The 24,112-nt window shown below is 33.8% G+C and overlaps 1 protein-coding gene across 4 annotated transcripts in view; it reads left to right on the plus strand.

Moving 5' to 3' along the window:
- Positions 1 to 24,112, plus strand: part of SEMA3A (semaphorin 3A) — a 477,770-nt gene that overhangs the window by 367,042 nt on the left and 86,616 nt on the right. For all 4 annotated transcript variants that reach the window (XM_047753060.1, XM_047753061.1, XM_047753059.1 and 1 more), the window contains 2 exons: positions 6,102 to 6,195; positions 15,024 to 15,143. In XM_047753060.1, the coding sequence (XP_047609016.1) occupies positions 6,102 to 6,195; positions 15,024 to 15,143 (214 nt within the window). The remainder of the gene's footprint in view (positions 1 to 6,101; positions 6,196 to 15,023; positions 15,144 to 24,112) is intronic.

Below are 24,112 nucleotides of genomic sequence, written 5' to 3' on the forward strand. Positions count from 1 at the left end.
ACATTCTTACTGAATCATTTTTTATCTTTATTAGTTTGAATATTATGTAGAAAATGTCTCAGTTTCTCATCTGTAAAACTGCCATTAATAATAGTAGGCTTATTTGAAGATTAAGCAAAAAAATATAGATGAATTCCTAAAACATCATTAGCAATTCTTATGTGTTCAAAGTTAAATGAAATAGCTACCAAATACTTCATAAATATTGTAACATCCTGTGTATGCAATTTATTAATGTCATATAGCTTTTGTTGTAATTTATTGTATGCTCCTTGAGTTAAATAAACATTTCACCTTCCTATTGAAAATACAATTCTAACATAGTCACAGCTCAGTATATATTTACTGTACCAATTAATATTGTACAGTGTTTCAAAAATTATATAAATTAGAAAGTTTCTAAAAGAAATATAAAAATGCAAATCCCAATAAGAAATTATGTATTTTTATAAGTAGAAAATTGCATTTGGCAAAAAGCCCAAATAGCTTCTCCAGTTTGATGTTCCACTTGTCAGTATTCCAGAGATACTTGGACTAATTTCTCTAAGTAAAAAAATTATAAGGTAAAACAGTTATATTGGAGTGATGGAGATAGTATATTGATCAGAAAGATTTTTGAAGTTCTGCGGAAGAATATTTCAATAATTTCCCCCTCAATTAAGATGGCTCAATGGAGAGGAGTAATATCTATGAACAAGTTTAATATTAGTAATAACTGAAGAATTACAAGGCCCAATGGAAGTGCAAGAGGAACAGGGATATAAAAACAGAGGGACTGTAAAGTTACACTCTTTGTCATTAAATTTAACTTTTTTATCTTTTACAGTAAGAGTAAACTCATATTTGAAATGTACAAGTACAGATAATCTGCTAATAGTGACACATATAACACAAAAAGTTAAAAACTCTCATGTTTCTTAAGACTTACTTTAAAATTAGGGTTAATATTTGAATTTTGTAGTATGACTTCTGATGCACAAAAGTGCTCATATCTGCATCATATTCTTAAAATATTAGCTCCTAGAGGCCATAGCTATGCCCTTGGTCTTCTTGGATGTGGCTTTTCTTTAGCACCCCTTCCATTCAGTCCCATGGTCACTCATTTATTAATTATTTCTTCCATTGAACTTTAACTCAGTAACAAGGTCTATCTTAGTATTTTAGAGAAATATAGTGAATATGATTTTATACTACCTCAAAAGTATTTAATAAGAAAACAGAACGGCATGCATTATTGAATATCAAGGTTGAAGGTAACAGATGGCACAGAGAGGCTATGGATTGCTATAAACATTCTAGGGAAAATACATTTTTTTTCTGCTGGATAAAATTAATAAATACTTAATAGACTGAATATTATGACTTAAACTTTAAATAATGAGTAAAATCCATTACCTGCATAGGTTAGGGAAAAGTACTTTGAATGGAAGAAGAAGGACATGCAAGGATATACAGGACATGTCTTTGTTCTGCACTGCCATTAAATGTTACGTAAGGCAACTCTCCTGGCTAATGAAAATCAAAAACTACTGTTACTATAATCTTTCCTTGTAGATTTTGTAGACTTTTTCTTGTACGACTGTGTTGTGATCATTTCTTTCCCTAGAGGCCCTCTACTTTCCAGTTCTATTCCTTGCTGCTAAGGGTATAGGATCTAGAGGTGTGTAGTCCATTAAAACTTATGGGACAGTGGAAATGTTTGCATCTATGCAATATTATTCACAAGACTCATGACTCATTTTGAACACTTAAAATGTAGCCAGGGCAATTGAGGAATAGGATTTTTTATTTTAATTAATTAAGTAGCTACATGTAGCTCTTGTCAAAATTGTACAGCATAGATTTAGAGTCACCTTTTAAGAGAAGTAAATTCTGGATGAATTTGACCACAAATAGATCTCCTTTAGATAAAATATAGTATTTCCTGTGAGATCATATTACATCCCTTTATTCTGAGGCCATTAGTTTTACACAGTATAGTCATTGCTGGTGTACTATTGTTAATTAGGATATGCACAAAGGAATCCAGTGAATTATATTTCCAGGAAGCTATGAAGACTTCTAGGAAGTGACTTTTGATTTAGTCTTAAAGGAAAGAAAGTTCACCCTGGTTTGAAGATGGGTGGGCTGGGGACAGTTCAGGCAGAGATGAGAAGAAACATGGTGTGACCAGGAAATACTTCATAATTCACTATAACTGACAAACAAGGTATCTTTGTAAATAGTAGGAGAAAGAGCAATTTGAAAAAATATGATAATGTATGTTTTTAAATACCAAGTATTAAATTTGATTAATTTTGTATAGTTTCCCACCCAAAATAATTATTTTATTACATATATCTAGGATTTTCTTTTCTTTCTTCTTCTCTTTTCCTCTTTTACAGACATCATTTGTTTTATTCATTAAATAAAACTAAAATTGCAACTTTTTAACCTAAATTTATTACTTGGACAAGATTGAGATTTAGGAAATTTATTACCATGATGTCACCAGTGGTTTATAATTTATAAGACTTTGGATTAGACATTAGCACAGTTATTATTTCCTCTAATACCTTACCTCACCACAGTCTAATAACATTCAGGAAATCCAGAAGACAAAGGGGAGAGAGTAGTCTTGAAAGCTAAAAATAGTTGCTGAAAACTGATGCAATCGTGTAATAAAATATGGCACAATAACGTATGTGATATACTCATAATATCTGCTAAAGCAATTAGGATCCACGCAGCTAGGTTTATGTTCATGTACTACTAAAAATGAAGACTATTTCAGCCCCAGCAAGAAATATAAGCTATGCAGTTCAATTGTATACATTGGTCTTAAGATTTTTTGGTCTTATTACTTGAATATGTGATCTATTTGACATTCTTTAAAACAGAAAATCATTGAGTAGCAATCAGATTTCAGAAAGTTTCCAAGTACATGATGTGTTACACAGGACAAAACAGAGCGTACAGTTATATTAACACAGTTCTTTTACAAGAGGTCAATATTTTCATACATCCAACAGGTTCTATAATGTAAACAGCAATGTTGTTGGTGTCTCTCAATATCAGTCATATTAAGTTTATCAGATGTATTAGAAGGGTAGTTTTCTTTGAGAATTTTTACACATATTTAATGATTTTTTTTGTTGTTGTTGTTAGTAAAGCTTTTGAACTGGACTCTGGTCTATGTACAGGAAAGAACAATTTTCAGTGCATTTTGGGAGTCCAGAGCATTTACGTGTTTTTAAAAAATATGTTTTCATCTCCACAAATGAAAGTATAGGTAGGCATTTCCACTGTGTCATGAGAGCTGCTGATCAGTATAGGAAAGAATGATTTTATTATGGTAACTATAAAAAATGAAAAAATAAATTAGTGAATATTTTGGGGGACATACCAAGTATTCTTTTATATATATACTACCACAATAAATATTTATAATCAATCCTATGAGATTTTACTATCTTCCTTTTACAGATGAAGAATATGAGTTTCTAAAAGAGTTAGGGATTGCCTGAGGCTTAGAGTTAATAAAAGGCATAGCCAGGGTTAATACTCATTTCTGTCTGATTTCATCATCCCTAGACTCCATTACTGTGTGTAACAGGTATGAATCTTATACTATAAACATTTGTATGTAAGAAATACCTTTTAGTTCTCTATTCAGAAATCAAATTATATTTATTCTAGATCCTCACTTCACTAAAGTGGAAAGGAAATTAAATATTTCACCCTTCAGCAGAATCATATAAGAAAATAGAATAATTACATGGTAGATGGCCAGAAATTTGGACAAGAGTTGCATTTAAAGGAAAAAATAAGGAAAGGAAAAGGAGGCCAGCTTTGAACACATTACCTGATACCAAGACAAAGGATAGTTTTTCATCTTATTTTAACCATAACTGGCATACTTAACCTCTTCTCCTATAAAGTTTAATCCTTTACCTTGTAAATCTTATGGCAAACACGAGGTTGCAAGTACTTCTTGTATACTTTGGCATACTTACTAACTTAGACACATGATCCCAGACATCAAGTGTCTCATATTTTGAGGGATAGTTCCTCTTATCTCTGTCAGTATTGTAAAATGTCTTATGAGGACAAGAAATTTATAATATTTGTAATATCATTTCAGCTACAATACCATTTGTCCCTACTGCTTCCTCTAACCCATGAGGAGTAATCACATAGACAAATTGTAATACCTTCTATCATCGTGGCAGTAGAGTGTGTATCATTTACTGATCAATGTATATCATATTTCTTTTGGATTATTTCTTACTTTTATCAAAACATACCTAATATTTATTAAGATTTCTTCTATGCTTTTTCTTATTTATGGCAATACATTTCATATTATAATTTTAATATTTAAATGTGTATGATAAATTTTTATTTGTCAAAAAGCTTTTAATTTGGTGACTTCTGTAACTGGTTTTTGGTAATTTTTTTTTTTCAAATTCTGCTGGAAAGTCTACAACATTGGTAACAACTTGTGTTAAATTTTTATATTCTTTTGTTGTAGTGGCAATATGAGCAGTTTTATTAGAATAAGAATGCATTGTTTCTGTTTTTTTATGTTACTGCTTTGAAAATACTTGGTCTCAGTTCTGTAGTCTTCATAGTAAAAATTGACTTTTAGGAATCTAAGTTTTCAGAGATATTAATTAATCAGCTACCAAAGAACCAGAGCTAATCATTGGCCCAGATGGGCCTGACTTCTGATTCACTGCCCTTCCTCCTGCAACTTAGCACAAACCTGAGAAACCGTATAAATTTTTCGCAGTGTAAATTTTAGAACTCAGCTAAAGAACCATCATTGCTAGGGAAGAGCTAATTACCAAGTGCAGAATCAATGGAAGGAAAGAATAGACTCAGTAATTCTCACTCACAGTAATAAAAATGGAGAACATTTGGTTTGCTTCCTTTTTCACTCTTCTTCCCTAACTCAAAGGAGTTTTAAGACTCATAATTTGAAACTCTGCCATTAACTCCATCAGAAATATTAAATGTTAAATAAAATGATCCATATCAGCCATAAAATGAACACCATTTACTGCTCTAAGAATACAGACAATGTTTTTATGTGAATTGTAGAGAAATTGCCAAAAAAAGCTATTTTATTTCAGTGTGTAGACAAGTTAATGTGCTACTGGAAAAATTATACATATTCTGACCTAATTAATTTCCAGAGCTCTTGATTCCAAAAAGAGTGCTCAGAGATACCTCCATTTTATTCCATTGTCATGTAGAAGTTTCAATAACTTAAACACATTCTGAGGAAAGGGTCTTAGGCACGAGTTAGTTGCTCCTTGTTAAGGCTTTTGCAGTGCTTTCTGGCGTACTTTCTTCCATGGTCACATGTTCACTGCAGTTTCTGGATACTTGAGTCTCAACTGAGCAGACTTTTATCACAGATGAGATATTGAGCTGTGATAAAAATGTGTCACCTCTGTGTTTGTTGTCCTAAGGACACTATCTCCAAGCACACCCTTCCCATTAAAGAGTTAGATATTTCCCACTTAGAGAAATTGATAAAGATAGTTTCACGTGCCTTCTGCCTTCCAGGGTGAGCAATTTAAAACTACTAGAGAAGCTTGTAAACATCAGAGTTTGTTGGAATGACAGAGGGGAGAACGTGACTGCTGTGCTTCACATTTCTGTCTGAAAAGTACATACCAAAAACATGTGATAGTATATCTTCTTATAGACATCTTGTATAGTGAGTTGCTTTTTTTTTTTTCTCTATGTCAAGGAAGGAGTCATTCTGTTTAACATTCTTTCAAGAGCCATTAGTATAGCTTTTGGCATACCTGTGTGATAAAATCACTCTTTTCTTATCTGACATGCTTTGCTCATTAGGGGTTATTTTAAAAATTGTAACTTACAGTTGCAACATGCTCAAGGCTACTAAAACTCACCAAGCTAAATAGATATGTGTCTAGTATAGCTGGGTTTATTTCACCTAAGTTATTTAGCCATCTCTAAAATTTACACAAATAATAATACTCCTTGATAGTGCCGAAGCATACCCAACCTCTCTCTGATCGACTGGCATGTTAAAATATTTTTTTATTATAAATAAATTTAATTCTTCTTTTTCTTTTCCACAGGACAACATTTTTAAGCTGGAAGACTCACATTTTGAAAATGGCCGTGGAAAGAGTCCATACGACCCTAAACTGCTGACAGCATCTCTTTTAATAGGTACTTAGTCAACAGTCAATTAAAAAGTGAATTTTCTATAGCTCATAGCCAGATAGTATGTTCCAACGTATATAACAAGACTTTCCACGATTAATCATAAAATATTTTAGCAGTAGGGCAGTTGAAATATTTCAGAATTTTTTTAAATGAAGAAGGAACACTAAATGCTCCTTTGATTATTGTACTATCTAGTTAGTGCTTCTTTTTGATCAACATGGTTTAATAGCTTCTTTAAAATTGCCTGCTCAATCTCTGTACATCCCCACTAGACCTTTACAATTTTTGTTTTGTAAAAAATGGTTTTGATTTTCATTTTTTGAAAGAGGCATTTCAAGGGGAAATTTTGACAAGTCAGAAGAAAAGAATGAGATTCACTCTATCTTGTTAATCTTAGTGGCAAGATCTGTCACACTCTCAACATTTGGCAACTCAATCAGCATGATCCATCTAAATAGTAGTACAGTGGACAGAGACCACCTTGTCTTACTCTGAGTTGATGAAATCCTTCTATATTCATCTTTTTTTTTTTTTTTCCTGAATTTAGGGCTTATTTTTTGTCAGATGAAAACATTTTATGTATTTACTTTACCCTTTAATCAACTCCCTTTCTAGTTTCTTTTTTTCCCTCCCTCCTTTCTCCTTCCTTCCTTCCTTTCTTTTCTCTTTCCTTCAATACTGCAGAAGGGCGGTGAATGCTTAGCCATAGTTCAGAAGAATAGAATTTGGAAGATAGAAATTGGCAGCAAAATGAGAAAACTTTAGTCTGTGTAGAAAGGTAAAGAATTATTTCCACATTCCTTTAATCATTTCTGGACTGGGATTAAGTAATATACAAAAAGTGATACATCATTAAATATTTTTTCTTTTTTTCTTTTTTTAACTTTTGAGTATACCAACAGTAAAACACAGACGATTCTGGATCAGAGAAGATTATACATATGTTTGTATGAAATCATGTAGAAATTATGTATCTTTTAATTTATTTTTCTTTTTCCCTTTTTTATGAAACATGGAAAGTAATTATTTGATAACAAAGAAATAACTGCTAAGTTTTATTATTATTATTATTTTGCCGCACCTGAGGCATATGGAAGTTCCCAGACTAGGGGTCTAATTGGAGCTGTTGCTGCTGGCCTACACCAGAGCCATAACAACACCAGATCCAAGCCGTATCCTCGACCTACCCCACAGCTCACAGCAACACCGGATCCTTAACCCACTGGGCAAGGCCAGGGATTGAACCTGCAACCTCATGGTTCCTAGTCGGATTTGTTTCCACTGCGTCATGACAGGAACTTCCAACAGTAAAAATTTTTAAGTGTAAACTTTCTAATTGAATTTTGAATAATCTATGTTTTTTTAAAAAGTAAATACAGGCTATTACTTGATTGTAATAAGTTCATAAGGCTTTGCCAGTCTTTTTCTGAAGAGAAAGAAGCTATTTTTTCCTATTCAACAAAATGAAACTTGTCACACTGACTACAGCATTAACTATGAAGATAAATTTTTTCCAGTATTCTCTAGTGTTTACTTTATTGCTGTTTCACTGATCCCTTTTCTATTAAGAATAAAACCATTACAGCATGAATTATCTCCTCTATTGCTTTCAAAATGTAGACAATTTCAGTCCATTTGATCCATTTATGGAGCACTTTAACAAAAGTTTAAGACCTGAAGGAATGCAGCAAATGTAACACACTTATAATTTTCCTATTCACAGATGGCCTAGTGATTACGTGTGGGTGATTTCCTTAAGTGCACATACAGAAATATAAAAATTGTCTTAAACAAAGGGGAGGAGTCCTATCTTGTTTGAACTTGCAGCCTATACTTATTTAAATTGCACACTGAAAAAAAAAATAGATACTCCTCAAGAAACAGTATGTAAAATTGTTCCTAGAGCAGCTTTAATTTATGGTATGTTTCTCAGTAGGGATTTGCTTGATTATTTATTTTAATATTCCATTGAGAAAGGATGATGACAAGTAAGTAATACGTAGTTCATATGGTATGCAGCCACACAACATCCACAAAGAATATGAAATGCCACAGTTTTGGTTTTATATGAGAACTTTTTTGAAAAAGCCATATAGGTTTATGGAAAGGAAAAGAGAATGAAGGAAGTTCCAAGAGTCAAGGAGAGAATATGTGGCTAAAAAAAGATGATAGACATTTCAGAGAAGTACCTTTAAAGTGAAGTTCAGATCTCACCTAGCCAATACCATAAAGTAATTGAGTAATTTTCAGAGTTATTTCTAAATTTGGAAAGTTTAGAAGATTTTTCAAGCCAATATCACTTAATTTTTGAATCAGTTGAATAGAAACAGAAAAATAAGCAGGCCACACTAGACCTGGTAAAATCCCTCAAAGTATCTGCAGCACCATTTTAATTCAAAAGCTGTGACTTCCTTTATTGAGGTTATGTGTTTATAACTATGCTATAGATTTTGACTCTCACAGTAAATTTAATATCCCTTGTTGGTTTTTTCTTGGCATTTTCTATTGAACTGCTTTGAAAATATTGCTTACTAATTTAAAGGAGTTTTTAAATATAAATGTTTTCTACAGCACCTCCCAAACTTTTGCATGCAAGGGATACAACTGTTACTGAAATATACAACTTGTACATTACATATGAAAGAATGGCTTTCGGGAAAGCCTATCCACCTAAAATACTGTGAATATATTCTCCTCATTTCTTCACATAGAAGACATTTTCAAGGTAGTTCCAGGCTGCATCCTTCCCCATTACTGGGAAATAAAATTTCACCTTTGCCTCAAAACTGGCTAGTAGAATCTTGACAGTATACTCTTTTTATATCACCAGTCCCTCTATTAAGCAGTTTCAGCTTGTAATAAACTTGAAAACCACATGACAGCTTAAAATTAGCTTATGAAATCTATGAAGGTTTTCTATAAACCTCTTCCCAAATTGCCTTGGTTTTTAAGCTAATGACCATAGAAAATATGTAATCTTCCCTGAGCAATACATAGTTACCAAATTAAGTCTCCAAATCTTCTGTGTCCTAAGGTTTTCACATTGCATTAGTCAAAGTGATTTTTCAAATATCCTTTAATAAAAATAATTTTGTCAATATGAAATTGCTCCAGTATTTTTAAATTTTTTTTTATTTCACCCACCTGTAAATATTTTTTGACTGCAGACTATTTCCTTTGGAATGGATTAGCAATGATATCCTGTTGTGCAGCACTGGGAACTATGTCTGGTCACTTATGATGGAGCATGATAACGTGAGAATAAAGAATGTGTACATGTATGTGTAACTGGGTCACCATGCTGAGCAGTATAAAATCGACAGAACACTGTAAAACAGCTATAATGGGAAAAAATAACAATCACTATATTAAAAAAAAAAAAAAAAAAAAACCTTTTCGTTAAAAATAGCTGCTCCCCTGCTCAGAATAAATGCCATGTGTGAACACAAGAATAAAACCCAGAATTTCCCTCACTAAGTATCATCTCTTGAAAGCAGTTTTATTTCCTCATTGAAATCTTCTTCAGACATCGCAGTGCTAATAATGTTCTATCACTAAGAGACATTATGAGAGTTCCCGTCATGGCTCACCAGAAATGAATCTGACTAGTATCTATGAGGACACAGGTTCGGTTCCTGGCCTTGCTCAGTGGATTAAGGATCCGGCATTGCTATGAGCTGTGATGTAGGTCGCAGATGCGGCTAGGATCTGTCATTGCTGTGGCTGTGGTGTAGGCCAGCAGCTACACTCCAGTTTCACCCCGAGCCTGGGAACCTCCATGTGCCATGAGTGCGGCCCTAAAAACACACACACAAAAGAGAGAGATATTATGAAAATATGCTTCATGGGTCTGGAACTTTTAGCTATGGTTTATTTCCCCTAAGCTACAGTTCTGCTCTGCCTTAGGAAAGAACATAATTTGATACTGGAATATGCTCTTACTTGCTATTAGAGCAAACAAAGCGCTCTCCAAATTAATTGGCTATAACTGAAAAAATTATTTGAACTTCTCTGAGCCTCAATTTCTTTGTATATAAAATGGCATGACCATGCTAATTTCACTAGTTTGTTGTGAGAATTAAAAAAGACAATGTAATATCTATGTCTTTGTTGGGATACATACATATTTCTGAAACATGTATGTAGTGTAGAAACTAAAAAAAAAAAGGCACTTATTTTAGTGATTGCCTCTAAGGAGGCTAGGAGCGAGATGTGGTAGCTTATGAATTTTATATTTTTAATTTTGTGTCTTTTACACATATTGACTACTCAAAAAAATGTTAGTTTTAAAAGAACAATGTGACAAAGCTGATATATTTATTGCTATAGAGAACGTACTTAACAAATGTGAAGATATAAAATTATTCCCATACCCTTCCATTGTCAAGTAGATTTCATCTATGCCATGTGGAGAATGTGTGTGTGTGCACGCGTGCGTTCGTGTGCGTGTGTGTAAGAAGAGAGAGACATAACTTTTCCCTCTGTTTCTAATTACTCTGCTGTACTGTGAGTGGAATTTGCTTAAGGTGTTAACAACATAATGGCTTGATCTTTAGGTTTGTTTGATTTTTGCTCACATCCATGTCACACTTTACACCTGTGTTAGTAATGCTGTGATTTCATCAGGAAATTTTTTTTTTTCACCTTCTGTTTCTTCTCACCACACCCTTCTTAGGAATTGTAATCCAATACATTAACTGATTTAAGCCACATTTTTACTTCATTTTGAGCTGTGAACAGAAAGTACAGAGTACCTATGAACTTTTGTTTTTAACACATGCTTCTCAGGTAACACTGCCATGGTAGAAATGTAGTTCACTAAACTCTTTGTTCATTTAAGTAAGGAATGCTTTCCTTAGAGATAGTTAAGAAAGCTTGCAGTTAAGAAAGAATTTCAGCAGACTCAAATGGCAGCTTTCATATTTGACAATTTCTAGGTTATTATTTATATCTGTCAGCACTAATCTAATACATTATTTTTGAGATATCAAACTGCCTGTAGAAAGACTTACAAACTTTGTTGGACAGAGTATCCACAACTGCTTTTTCATATGTATAACAATTCCTTGAGTGTATTATTCTACCATCAATTTAATAAAATTGGACAAACATTTTCTTTCACTAGTAGCTTAGTAAATATGGAAAAACCTAAAAGTATGTATCTTAGCCATAATGCAATGGAGTGGTTGTAGGCTAACATTTACCTATACTTAGGGTCATAAAATGAGAAAATTAACAGATAGTTTGACAACTTCATAAATGACAAAAGAAGTTTGACAAATACGCTTTATAAAAACAAATATATTTGTTCTCCAAATATAAGCCAACTGAGGTATAGTAAATTTTTTATACTCAGATAATGTTAGATCATTTCAGGTAGCCACAGAATGTAGTATCTTTAATACAAGGTATTGATGTAAAATTACATTAAATTAAATATACTCTGAGTTGATATTATAGATGTGCTGAAAGAGAATGCAAAAGTAGGATATTCTTCCACTTATATATTTCGGACAAATAACAAATATATCATGCAATTTCTGGAGGAATCATCCCTGATGAGAATCCTGTAGACATCTCAGCAGTAACTATGATCTAAGACCTAGTGTAAAGGAATGGTTCTGATATTGAACATTGACAATGAGAATGTGCTCTCATGGTCACCTGAACATCCGGTGCCCTCCAGCACATAGATATCATGTTGACTTGCTAAAAATAATATTTGAGTAGAAGGTAATTTCCTATGACTGGAGGCAACTGGTGCCTTAACCTTTCTTTGGTTTCTAAGTTCATTCTTTATAAATTCTGTTTTTAATAATAAATTGACTTGCTAGCTCTTGTACTGATGAACTGTTCTACATTCTCTATGTGAACTACTTTTCAGATGTCAAAAGAGAAGCTATATCCATTTTTCTACCTTTGTCTTCATTTATATTGATTTTTGCCTTCCTCATGTGAGGGTGGATAAAAAAAGAATTATATATAATTTTTAACACAACTAAACAAATGAATAGAGAAACAAATACCTATTGATATCCAAATATTTATTTGGTTGTAGTTTTTATTTTTTCAACTCTATCTGGAATAGAGTTTACATACAATAGCAACCATAATTATGAATATCACTCACACTGCTGCAAGCTAAATGAAAAAAGAAAGTTTAACTGATGACACTGTTTACTCTTCCATTTCTGATTATCCTGCTGCTAGACTTGGTCTGACTACATTCTAATTTGAAATTGCTCAGTTTTCACCTTTAGTTGTTCTATTTTCACATTTCCTGATTTTCATCACCTAACATATGGTTGAGAGAGCAATGAGGTTCAGCTAATAACTTAATGCTTTTGATTTTTCAAGGTAAAGATAACTCAAGGTTTCCCATGACAGATGTTCAAACATGAAAATATTTGAAATTGACATGAATATTTTAGGCTTCTTTCACAACACATTTTAAACTAACATTTTCTTATTTGCACAGATCAGGAAGTTTAAAAATTCATCACATGTATCAAGCAATTACTTGTAAAAAGTTAAAGCATCAACCTTAGTAAAAATGTTAGGTTAATTGAATATAGGTTAAAATTAAGGAGACCATATGTATTAAAATATTTCATCATACCCATGAAACTTAAGGATAGTTTATTCATAGTGTTTTTGTGCTTTTTGAAAAAGGTTATTTCTTTGCCTTGTGGGGAGATAAAACAATATTGCAGCATATTATGGTAAGAGCAAGTCAGATTTGAACTTGCTGTTTAACTCAGTGAAGATAAGACAAGATGCTTTTGAATCCAAAAGGTACCATAATGTGGCAATTTATGATGTCAGATGAGTACCATCCATTTAGCTAGTAAATTGTACTTAATACATTGTCAAACCATCACTTTTATTTGTCTTGATTCACAAAAATTCAAAATAAGTGATGAATTTTTAAAAACTCAGTCTCTAAGATAATGTGTATTTCTATTAATATGGAGTCACTCAGTACTTCTGTCTGTATAGCTATTCTGCACTATTTCGGAAGTTTTCCAAAGCCTGGTGCCTTCAATCCTATCAGAACCACAGCTTCTACCAAATGAATTAATTTAGTTTGGACCACTGAAAATGTCTATTTTTATTTCACAACCCTTTATTTGCAGGTGAGAATTGTGGGTGTGAACAAAGAATATCATATCATATTAGTAAAACTTTCCCAAAACTATTTATAACTGAAGATAGTTTCTTACTAATACATGCAATAGTGCTTTTGGAAATTATAGTGGTATACAAATGTTACAATTTATGTATGCCTACTGTATTTTCTGAGTATATTCAAGTCAATGTATACAGAAAAAATATACCGAAATAATCAGGGTAATATTAAGTTATACTGTCATTATAGTAGATTATTGGGAAAATAGTTTTGCTGAGAATTCACTGTAAGCAAGCAGGCAATAATGTGTTTTCTGGATGGAATAATGTGAGGTACTTTTTCTTTAAAGGAAAGAAATGTCATTTTTACAAACTTCAGTTTATTGAAAGGTGGTATGGTATAATTTAGGATAAGAGGCTTGGGACTAAACAGACCTGGGTTTGAACTTTCACCTTGACACCTAGTCATTAGCTGAGCAAACTTGGGTTTCTTTAACTGTAAAATAGGGATAGGGATAACGTTACGTCATGGAGCTGTTGACAGAAATAAATGAGATAATTTGTAAGTTTCAAGCCAGCACCTGACTGCCCAGCAAGCACAAATGGTATTCAGTAAATATTAACTTCTCTTTCTCCTTGTTTCCTTTTCATTTCTATTCCAACCTTCTGATTATGAGACTTCCATTGTTAAACTCTGACCTAGAGTTAATTAAGTTTAAGTAGAAATCAGTCAAACACAACAGAATCTTGCGCTGTAGTGATTGCGCTGTTTTTATCAAAATTCTCCTTGCTTCAAACATATTTCTGTTTTATCTGAGACCACGTAGTAGACTTGTTTTGGGGTTGTATGATAGCTACTTAATATACTAAAGAAAGAATGCCAGTAAAAAGTTTTGGCAAGGAAAATATTAGGCTTTTCTAAATTATAGGAAAATCTCATTAATTTAGATCCTACTAAAAAGGGAAGCATATTAGAAATTCAATTTCCATTAAAATCAAATCTGTAAACAAGATTTTACAATGAGGAGTTCCCATTGTGGCTCAGTGTTATCAAACCCAACTAGGATCCATGAGGACATGGGTTCAATCCCTGGCCTTGCCCAGTGGGTTAAGGATTAGGCATTGCCATGAGTTGTGGTCTAGGTTGCGGATGTGGCTTTGATCCTGCATTTCTGTGACTATGGCACAGGCCAATAGCTGTAGCTCCCATTTGACCCCTAGCTTGGGAACTTCTGTATGCTATGGGTGCAGCCCTAAAAAGGCAAATAAATAAATAAATAAACAAACAAACAAACGAGAAGATTTTACAATGAGACTTTATGCTAAAAACTAAAAATATTTGAAACATGGTGCCTTTAAACATATAAAAGCAGACAGTGTGATAGAGTTTGCATTTCGTACTTTGTCTTTGATCATAATAGAAAATATAAAAGTTTGTTTTTTAGTAATATGCCCTGAATCATATATTACTCAGTTTTTCAAAGTTAGTGCTAAATGAGTAGTTGGATACTTAATCTGTGAATGATCATTTAATAAAACACTTCCTTCCACAGAGCTATAAGATAAACATAAGTAGCTTTGAATAATGATACAAGAACATTTTTGTTTCCTTTCTAGTGAGGTCTTAACATGAAATTTGCATTTTGTTTTGTTTTTGCCTTAATTAAAGTGTGTATATGTGGTTTTCTTTTATTACAACACAGATGGAGAATTATATTCTGGAACAGCAGCTGATTTTATGGGGCGAGACTTTGCTATCTTCCGAACTCTTGGGCACCACCACCCCATCAGGACAGAGCAGCATGATTCCAGGTGGCTCAATGGTAAGTGTATGTGCACAGGCACATAACATGTGCATCTATAAAGTCAGTAGAAAGCTTTCCTTATATGGTGCAAACAATATGGGTTGAGATTTAGTGTGCAGTTAAACTCATGGTGGTGACCTCATGGCCGTGGGTGTGAGAAAGTGGTGCACAAAAAGAAAAGAAAGATTTAAAATTCAGGAAAACTAATGCTTTGTGCAAAAACTAAAGTTTCTCAGTGGTTAACTATGGAAAGAAATAGATCTGAGCTGGAGCTACGGAAGGGAGGCAGTGGAACAAGATAAGATGACTTACCAGTCTTGTCTTCCAGGGACTCAACAACAAATCTCATGATGTAGTGTTTTTTTCCTCCACACATCTCACATTGTCCTGAGAGCATTATAAGTTACTGAATGTTTAAAGAAAAGTGTAGTACTAAAAACATTACATTGAAAGGGTTTTTGAAATTTGAAAGGACATATCGTTTAATTTGATTCTCCTTTAATATTCCTAAAATTCTTTCTCCCATTTTATAGGTTGAGAAATCAAGGTTAATATATATATTTTATATTATTATTATTATTAATATAAAAAATATATATATATTTTTTCCCTTTCTAGGGCTGCGCCTGCAGCATATGGAGGCTCCCAGGCTAGGGGTCCAATTGGAGCTGTAGCCGCCGGCCTACACCAGAGCCACAGCAACGCCAGATCCAAGCCGCATCTGTGACCTACACCATAGCTCATGGCAACGCTGGATGCGTAACCCACTGAGCAAGGCCAGGGATGGAACCCACAACCTCTGGTTCCTAGTCGGATTCGTTAACCACTGAGCCATGACGGGAACTCCCTCAAGGCTAATATTTTATCTAAGATTACATCTAACCAGGAGTAGGTTTGGGACAAGAACCCAGTTTCCTGAACTTTAGGCACTGGTGTCACAACTTGAGCAGACAGATAGTTTTTGTTTTTGTTTTACTCTATTTCTCTTTTTAGTACATTAATAAATTGTAAAATTTACGTGCTTAAATAAATACTATTTTCATTTAGATTCTGAGTGAAATAATTCTTACGTCTGCTATGAAAAGCTTTTTTTTTAAATTATTACTCACTTAAACATTCATCAAAGTCCGCCTATGTGTAAGATGCTTGATTATCTCACTCTCTGAATTTATGCCATACTTGCTTTTCCTGCTCTCACTGAGGTACCTAAAATTTATTTCACCTCTGTCTCTCACTGGTTTGTTAGAAAAATTAAAATCTCCCACTGAACCTCACTGAAATTTCAGGAGACCATGAATAGTGTGTCTTTGTTCCAATATATCCCAATCCTAAAATGACTATGCAGGACATAAAACATACCTCAGATTACCTGAATCAGCATCTCATTACTCTTGCAACAACATTTCTGATTGTCCTATTATTTCTCTCTCTCTCTTTTTTCTTTTGTTCTACCCAGTTACGTGGAGGCTTTCTTGCCCTTTTTGGAGGTTTAAGTTCTTCTGCCTATGTTCAGTAAATGTTCTGTTTGAATCGTTCTACATGTAGATGTGTTTTTTTGATGTGTTTGTGGGAGAAGGTGAGCGTGACATCTTACTCCTCTGCCTTCTTGATCCTTCTCCTATTTTTCATATGTTAGTGAAAATGATGTGCCTCTTACCTTCAAGCTTTGACTCTGTTGCCTTTGCTTTTAAGTGAATTGATTCTTTTTCATAAAAGAATTTACTTTTTTTTGGGGGGGGCTGCCCTTATCTCTTCTTCACCACTGATTTCTTCCTTGACCTTGAAACATGCTCATCTACCCTATTTAAACCATCCCTTTAGTCATGGTGTACCATAAAGTCCTTATATGTCTAAGTCCATAGCCTGGTTAGGAACTTATTCTATCAACATTTTCACTACTTTTAGCCATTTTCAACATGACTTTGATGCCATGAAACTACTCTGTAGGTTACTAATGACTTTTTATACTTTATCAGTCTCCATTTAAAAAACCTCTCCTACAATATTTGTCACTATTAACTAGTCCTTTCTCTTTAAAAGAGTCAGTTCTCTCCACTTCTCTTATTTCATGCTCTTTCAAATTTCCAATAAGTTTGATAGCACTTCCCAGATGCCATTCTCCATATGATGCCTAAAGCCATTCATGATTGAGTACAAACATTATAGTCATCAGAAGGGACTAGATGTAAAGTCACATACCCAATTCTGGTGATGGAGGAGGTAGAAAAATACAACCCTCACCAAGGAAAAGAAAAGATGCTGAGCTCACCATAAGGCTATCTATGTAAAGCCATAAAAGAGCCAAACTCCAAACTCCCAGAAGACAATTTTAGAATATCCTCTGTCAATTATTAAACTCAGGCTTTATACGAATTGAAAAATAGTAGGGAAAAACCTCTTTCAACCTGGCTCTCTGGTCTTTTCTCAAACTGAAATATTTATGAGGGAGGGAAAATGCTTGTTTTTGATTCTGCAAGAAGGAAACTTTGATCATTTATGAACTCTAAAGGACATACAGACTTTCACTGTCCATGAGAAAGAAAATTTCATTAGAAGATGGAATAACATAAAGGAGAGTATCGTATCCATTTCATTTTTATGGCCTTGGAGGGAAAAAGTCATCAAGTTAAAGCTGCTTTTGTGCTACGCACTCACATGTTGACAGCTGAGTCTGAAGAATTTACACTGTGGGAAAACAGTCATTGTCCACAGCTCTGTGCTTCATCTCCGCAAATGTGTGGTTCATTTGAGAATTCAGTTATCAGTCTCTCAGCACTAAACGTGAGAACCGATTTTGCCAAATTAACACAAAGGTTACATTTGACAGGGTGCAGAAACCAGAACTGCTGCAAGATGGAGGATGCAGGCACACTGGAGATAGAACTGAGGGACTGTGTGAGTCACAGGCCTCATGAAATTAAACACCACTGCAGAACAAAATTGGAAACATAATGTTTACACATGCATGCATAAAATAAATGAGTTTTTAGGCATAGGAATAGACTACACAATCAGTTGTGCTGCCAGAAGTAATAAATTACCTTGCAAGGTATTTCTGAAAGGTCTTCAGGGCTATTAAGATTAATTTTGGCATAGGACTTACTTTACTTTTTTCAAATCAATTCAAAGCAATTGAATTATTTTGGAAGAATTAGTTTGCCTATTTTAGATGACTTTTGTTGTGTACCTGCTAAACAAAAATAAAAAACAAAAAACTGTTGTCTAGAATTGGATCTTGAAATAATCTCAATTTTTATGGCATTTCACTATTTTCATAATTGCTCACTATAGTTTCCTTTTCATAATAGCAGCAATAAAGGCTTAAATTCAGTTTCATTTTACTGGGAAACATTAGGAATAAGTATCACACTTAGATGAAGAAACATAAGAGAGGAAATCTATTGATTTTTTTTATGTAACTGCTTTGTAAAAATTATCATATACACCAGCTCCTAATTTCAGATTGCCAGATATTATAACAACCTTTGATTTCTGAAAATCTGCTGGGTATGCATTTGTTTTGATGTGTCCAAATTCACTTTTTTTTCTTCATAAATTCTCTCAATATTATTATATCACTTTAAACTTCAGTTCTAATTTTGGTTTACTAGCAGTGTGGAAATTAGATAAAATTGTCCTTTATATATTCATAGTAAAAGACAAGTTTATGCTGCAGTTCTAGTAATGATTTCTTATTTACCGTGTTAAATACCATCACCTAGCTCTTGAACATATTAGAGCAGATGGATGGCTAACCCACATTTATTTTTCTATTTGATGGACACTTTTTATAATACCGTTTATGTCTTATACTAACATTGGAATGCTATATGATATAACCATATAAAGACTGAAAATCTTGAGAGTGAGACAGTGTTACACCTTGACCTTGGACCTTACTATTAATGGGATTATATTATCTATGTCCTAGAGTTGTGAAAAAAAAAAAAAGACTACCTGATAATGTGTATAAAGTACTAAGCAAATGATTGGTGTGTAGTAAGCACCTAATAAATGTGGATTTTTTTCCTGTATCCTTTATCCCACTTCCATTGGGTGGAGCATGCTTAGTAAGCTCTGTCAGATTCATTCTGTGAGTGATTATATTTGAGTCAGGGTGAAAGAGCAGTCAGAGTTGGGTTTAATATATGAAACCACATGGATCCTTGAGAGCCAAGGCCCAGTGCATACAAACAGACCTAATTACAGTGCCCAGAGTATGAGTCCTTCTCACTCATTTCAGGAAGACCTGTTTTCTTTTAGTGGAATTTCCTAAAAGGATTGTGCCTGTGGATAGACCAACCCACTTGCTTTTTTTTTTTTTTTCCTGTAATTGAGATAGTATGCAAGTCATCATTCCACTTCCTCTCCTTGTAACGCTCATACCAGGATGGCCTTCCCTTGTTGGAATGAGTATAGCTTCCTCTGTGGTTATGCACTAGGATATTTCTTGTTCTCTAAAGACTCAAATTTCTCAAGACTTTTTTTTTTTTTTTTTTGAAAATAGAACCAAGGCATGTGACCACAAATATATTCTGAGAGTACAAATTAATATTGCATGGCACTAGATACCTAATCTTACATCACTTGTATGACCTTTTTGATATACTATTTTAATTCTAGCATCTTTAAAAGCATGAACTATGTCAGAGTATCCAGTTGGATTTTTAAAATAAATAAAATTAATCATCTGGTTTGGCATAATGTCAAGCTTATTAATGATACCATTTTGAACTATTTCTTTGACATAAGTAAGTTAATAACATTTTGCTTGGGGAAAAAGCCCTCTGGAAGCCTTATTTTATGATTATGTGAGCAGATGAGTATAGATGTTGAACGATCATTCATTTAAAACAACGCAAGTAACCACAAACATCCTCTCTGAACACAGCAATAAGGATACGAGTCTTTTTTAACTTTGAATTATATATTCTATGAATTTCTTTCTGTATTCACTAGTTAACAATTTTGAAGTATCAATGCTTAGAGTCACAAAAATTTTAATTTTTTGGTTATTTTTGGTGAAATCATGCTGAAAAATAGATATGTAATAGTTTAAAATAAGTATTCTTATCTATAAGTACAACTGAGTAGTTACGATTTTTTTCCTCATGAATCTATTACCAAGAAAAATTTTTCATCCTGATAAAGAATGTACGCTTCCCAGCAGCATTTTTTTTCAAAAACTAAATGTATACCATGAAATTATTCTAAAAGTGAAAAATTTAACACACTCAATAAATATGCCTTCTTTTCTTCATAAAGAGCTAAAGTTACTTCTTTTCTGAGGACATTTTCTATGTCACGTTTTGTCTAAGGAATATAATGATTTTTAACTGGTTTTGTTTGAATTTACTTTGCACTAATGAGGAAAAAAATGAATAAAATTTTGGAGCAAAAATTAACTTAGTGGCAGTATTTGGAAGATAATTTTGTTCAGGCCTCTGATAAAATGTAGCCGAATAAAATGATTAGCTACAGAGTATAGCCTTCAAGTATGGCATGTTAATCACAAATTTTGAACAACTTATTTTAGAATTAATATTTCAATGACGAGAGTAGAAAATAGCATTTAAGGGTATGATTACATTTACTAGAGAAAGTCCCACTTTTGAATTAAAATCAATGAAAATGTATTAAAGTGAGAGAATACCTTGGAAAATTCTTTAAAGCCAGCTCCCTTTTTCCTCTTGGTTCTTAACACCACTTCTCTCTCATCTCACCATCCATTTAATGAATACAGAGCCTGTCTGTACCAATTTCCTCTTCTAGAGTCACTACATTCAGAGCTTGGTGGGTCTCAATAGGGATTTACTGCTGACTGAGTAATCTGGGTTCATGTGTGCAGTGACATCAAGCAAGAGATTTACCCTGAGAAGTGGATGCCATGACAATGCGTGTAACCATGGTGTGACTGGCCTCTCTGACATGGCTCTCAAAAGCTTTCCCTCTGTGAAAACAGAAGCCTGTTTGCAAATTAATTAGTTTCTGGCGGCAGCTTGATTGTTGACCCAGAGTTTGTAGAGTGGAAAAACAATCAGATTAGTGTGCTCAGGGTAAAAGACCAGTGTGCAGTTGCGTGTGGCTTGCTCAACTATTGAAACCATGAATGAACTGAAACAAATTCTTTTAGGAGAAGCCTAGGCAGAGGTTAAGTGTGATGAGCCTTGAGCTTCCCAACAGCAGGGGCTGGGAAATTAAAGAATTTTAGCCAGATAAAGCTGAATGATGGCAAACAATGCCATTGAATTTTAACAGCATGGATAGTTTTGACAAAAAAAAAAAATGTGTATATGTGTGTGTGTGTGTGTGTGTGTGTGTGTTACATTCTAATCACTCCTGGTAGAAAGAATAGGTTTACAATATTATAAAATGTAGGCTTGACACAAATACTTCCATAGTAGAAAATTTCAGAAGCTTTCAGGCTGGAAGATTTTAATTAAGTTTGTCTCAAGGGCTAATATGATAATATCCACATGCAAAAAATATTAAGAAGTAACCTGCATTTTGATGTTGATAATTATTATTATTTTTTTTTTTTGTCTTTTATAGGTCCGCTCCCATGGCATATGGAGGTTCCCAGGCTAGAGTCTAATCAGAGCTGTTGCTCCTGGCCTATGCCAGAGCCACAGCAACACCAGATCCGAGCTGCATCTGCAACCTACACCACAGCTCACGGCAACGCCAGATCCTTAACCCACTGAGCGAGGCCAGGGATTGAACCCACAACCTCATGGTTCCTAGGTGGATCTGTTAACCACTGAGCCACAGCAGGAACTCCAGTTGGTAAAAATTTTTGTTGATATATTTACCTCAGCTATTTTCTGAGGTATAATCTTCACATGTCTAATAGAATGAATCCTGAGTCAAAGAGAAATGTTGTCTCATACGAATACATATTCTGCTACTTATTTTTACAAATATTAAATTCGATAACCATGCCAAGAAATGATGTCTGCAAGCTTAGCACAAAAATTTCTTCATATAGTCTTCAATGACTAAAAAGTCAATAAATTTTATTTCTGCTTAATTTTGTAAGACTACCTAACGCAACGGCCATATATACTCATCCTTGTAAGAGTCCACTGGCAGATGTCTCCCTAAATACAGCTCTGATGGCTATCACAATACTTTCCCATTCAAAAATCATTTGTGTCTCTCAATTTACAAGTGAATTGAAACCAGATTTCACTCCCTGTCAAGTTCTTTGTCGTCTAATCCTAAATGACCTCTCCAATATTAAACACTAACAGACTCAAAACAGATAGAGCCGGTTGCCCTTAACTTTACCGTCTTTTTCATTTAATCATACGATTCTCACAATGAATTTTAATCTTATGCACCTTTTAATCCCAAGAGCACGTAAATGCATGTTTAGATTTATCACAGGGCTTACTTACAACTTTGCTTTATATTCTAGAATATACCAAATAAGAGACTCTTCAATGAATCTGCTTCACAGGCTCTGGAGTGCCTGGAATTTGTATCACAGGCACTCTGTGGGATACAAATTCCATGGATATACACCCATGTGACTTATTTTCATCACCCATTTATAATTTGTAACATAGAATTAATACTGATATACTCTTTTTTTTCCTGAGGATGTATGAGACAGTCCATATAAGGTAATAAAAACAGTGTCTGATGATATGGTAAATGCTCATGATAACTGTGGTTACTGTTGCTATCATTTGTATATTAGCTCTATACACAGTATATAGGCACATTTGACAAATTAATACAGTAAACCAGTATGAATGTTATATTTTCCTTTCTAAATCTCTTCTAAGGCTATTTTGTTTTGTTTAATTGATAATTGTTATTATACAGACACTTAGTACATCAAATATATATATTTGATGCAATGATGCACTGATTAACCAAGGCTAAATTTCACTAAAATATGTTTTTCTAAGTGTTAGTTTACCTGTAGTTAAGTGTAATACTCACCAGTCAAATAAATTATTAGGTTTTTTTTTTTTGTTTGTTTGTTTGTTTTGCTATTTCTTGGGCCGCTCCTGCGGCATATGGAGGTTCCCAGGCTAGGGGTCGAATCGGAGCTATGGCCGCCAGCCTATGCCAGAGCCACAGCAACGCAGGATCCGAGCCGCGTCTGCAACCTACACCACAGCTCACGGCAACGCCGGATCGTTAACCCACTGAGCAAGGGCAAGGACCGAACCCGCAACCTCATGGTTCCTAGTCGGATTCGTTAACCACTGCGCCACGACGGGAACTCCAGGTTAATTTTTTATTAAAGTTTTTTTCCAGTATAATTTTATGTTTATGTTAAAAACATAGAGTGCATTGATGAATCTAGAAAATTCATTTATCCTGCTATATCACAGCCAAGCTTTTAATTTTTTTCATGTGAGGACATCATCGCTAACCTTTGAGATGATGAGTCTGGAACATGACTGCCTGACTTGGGCACTAGCTGAACAGCTGTGGACAGCTAATATAAGCTCTCTGTGCTCATTGTCCCCTTTTTTGAAGTGGAAATAATAATAGTTCCTCCCTTGTCAGGTTGTTATGAGGACCATGTATAAGTAAATGCTTGTGAAGCACCTGAAAGAGACTACTATTACCAAAGACAAAATGAACAAACAAAATAAATCTGTTGATGTTAGCTGGTTTCATAGCATTATGTAAGAATTTTAAGGATTCCTAGAACAATAAAAATACCTAAGTATATCAAGTCACTGAAGATGTAGTAGAATGCATAGTTTCACTTAACTTATCAGCCATGTATTTCTTGGAGAGCAATGAAAATGGCTTAAAGAAAACAAGTTGAGGTGAACTGATAGCGATCTGTGCCCTTGCCTTGGAGTAAGTCTATAATACACAGGATTTCTTGCCTAATGATGTCTGTATGTTCTGATAAAAGTAGATTTACTGCTCTTTTGCTTCACTAAAGAGAAAAAAAGGATTTTTTTCTAAGCTTAGTGTTACACTTATTATGAAGTTACATATGACATTGAAAT

Source organism: Phacochoerus africanus, chromosome 11, assembly GCF_016906955.1.
Source record: "Phacochoerus africanus isolate WHEZ1 chromosome 11, ROS_Pafr_v1, whole genome shotgun sequence".
NCBI lineage: Eukaryota > Metazoa > Chordata > Mammalia > Artiodactyla > Suidae > Phacochoerus > Phacochoerus africanus.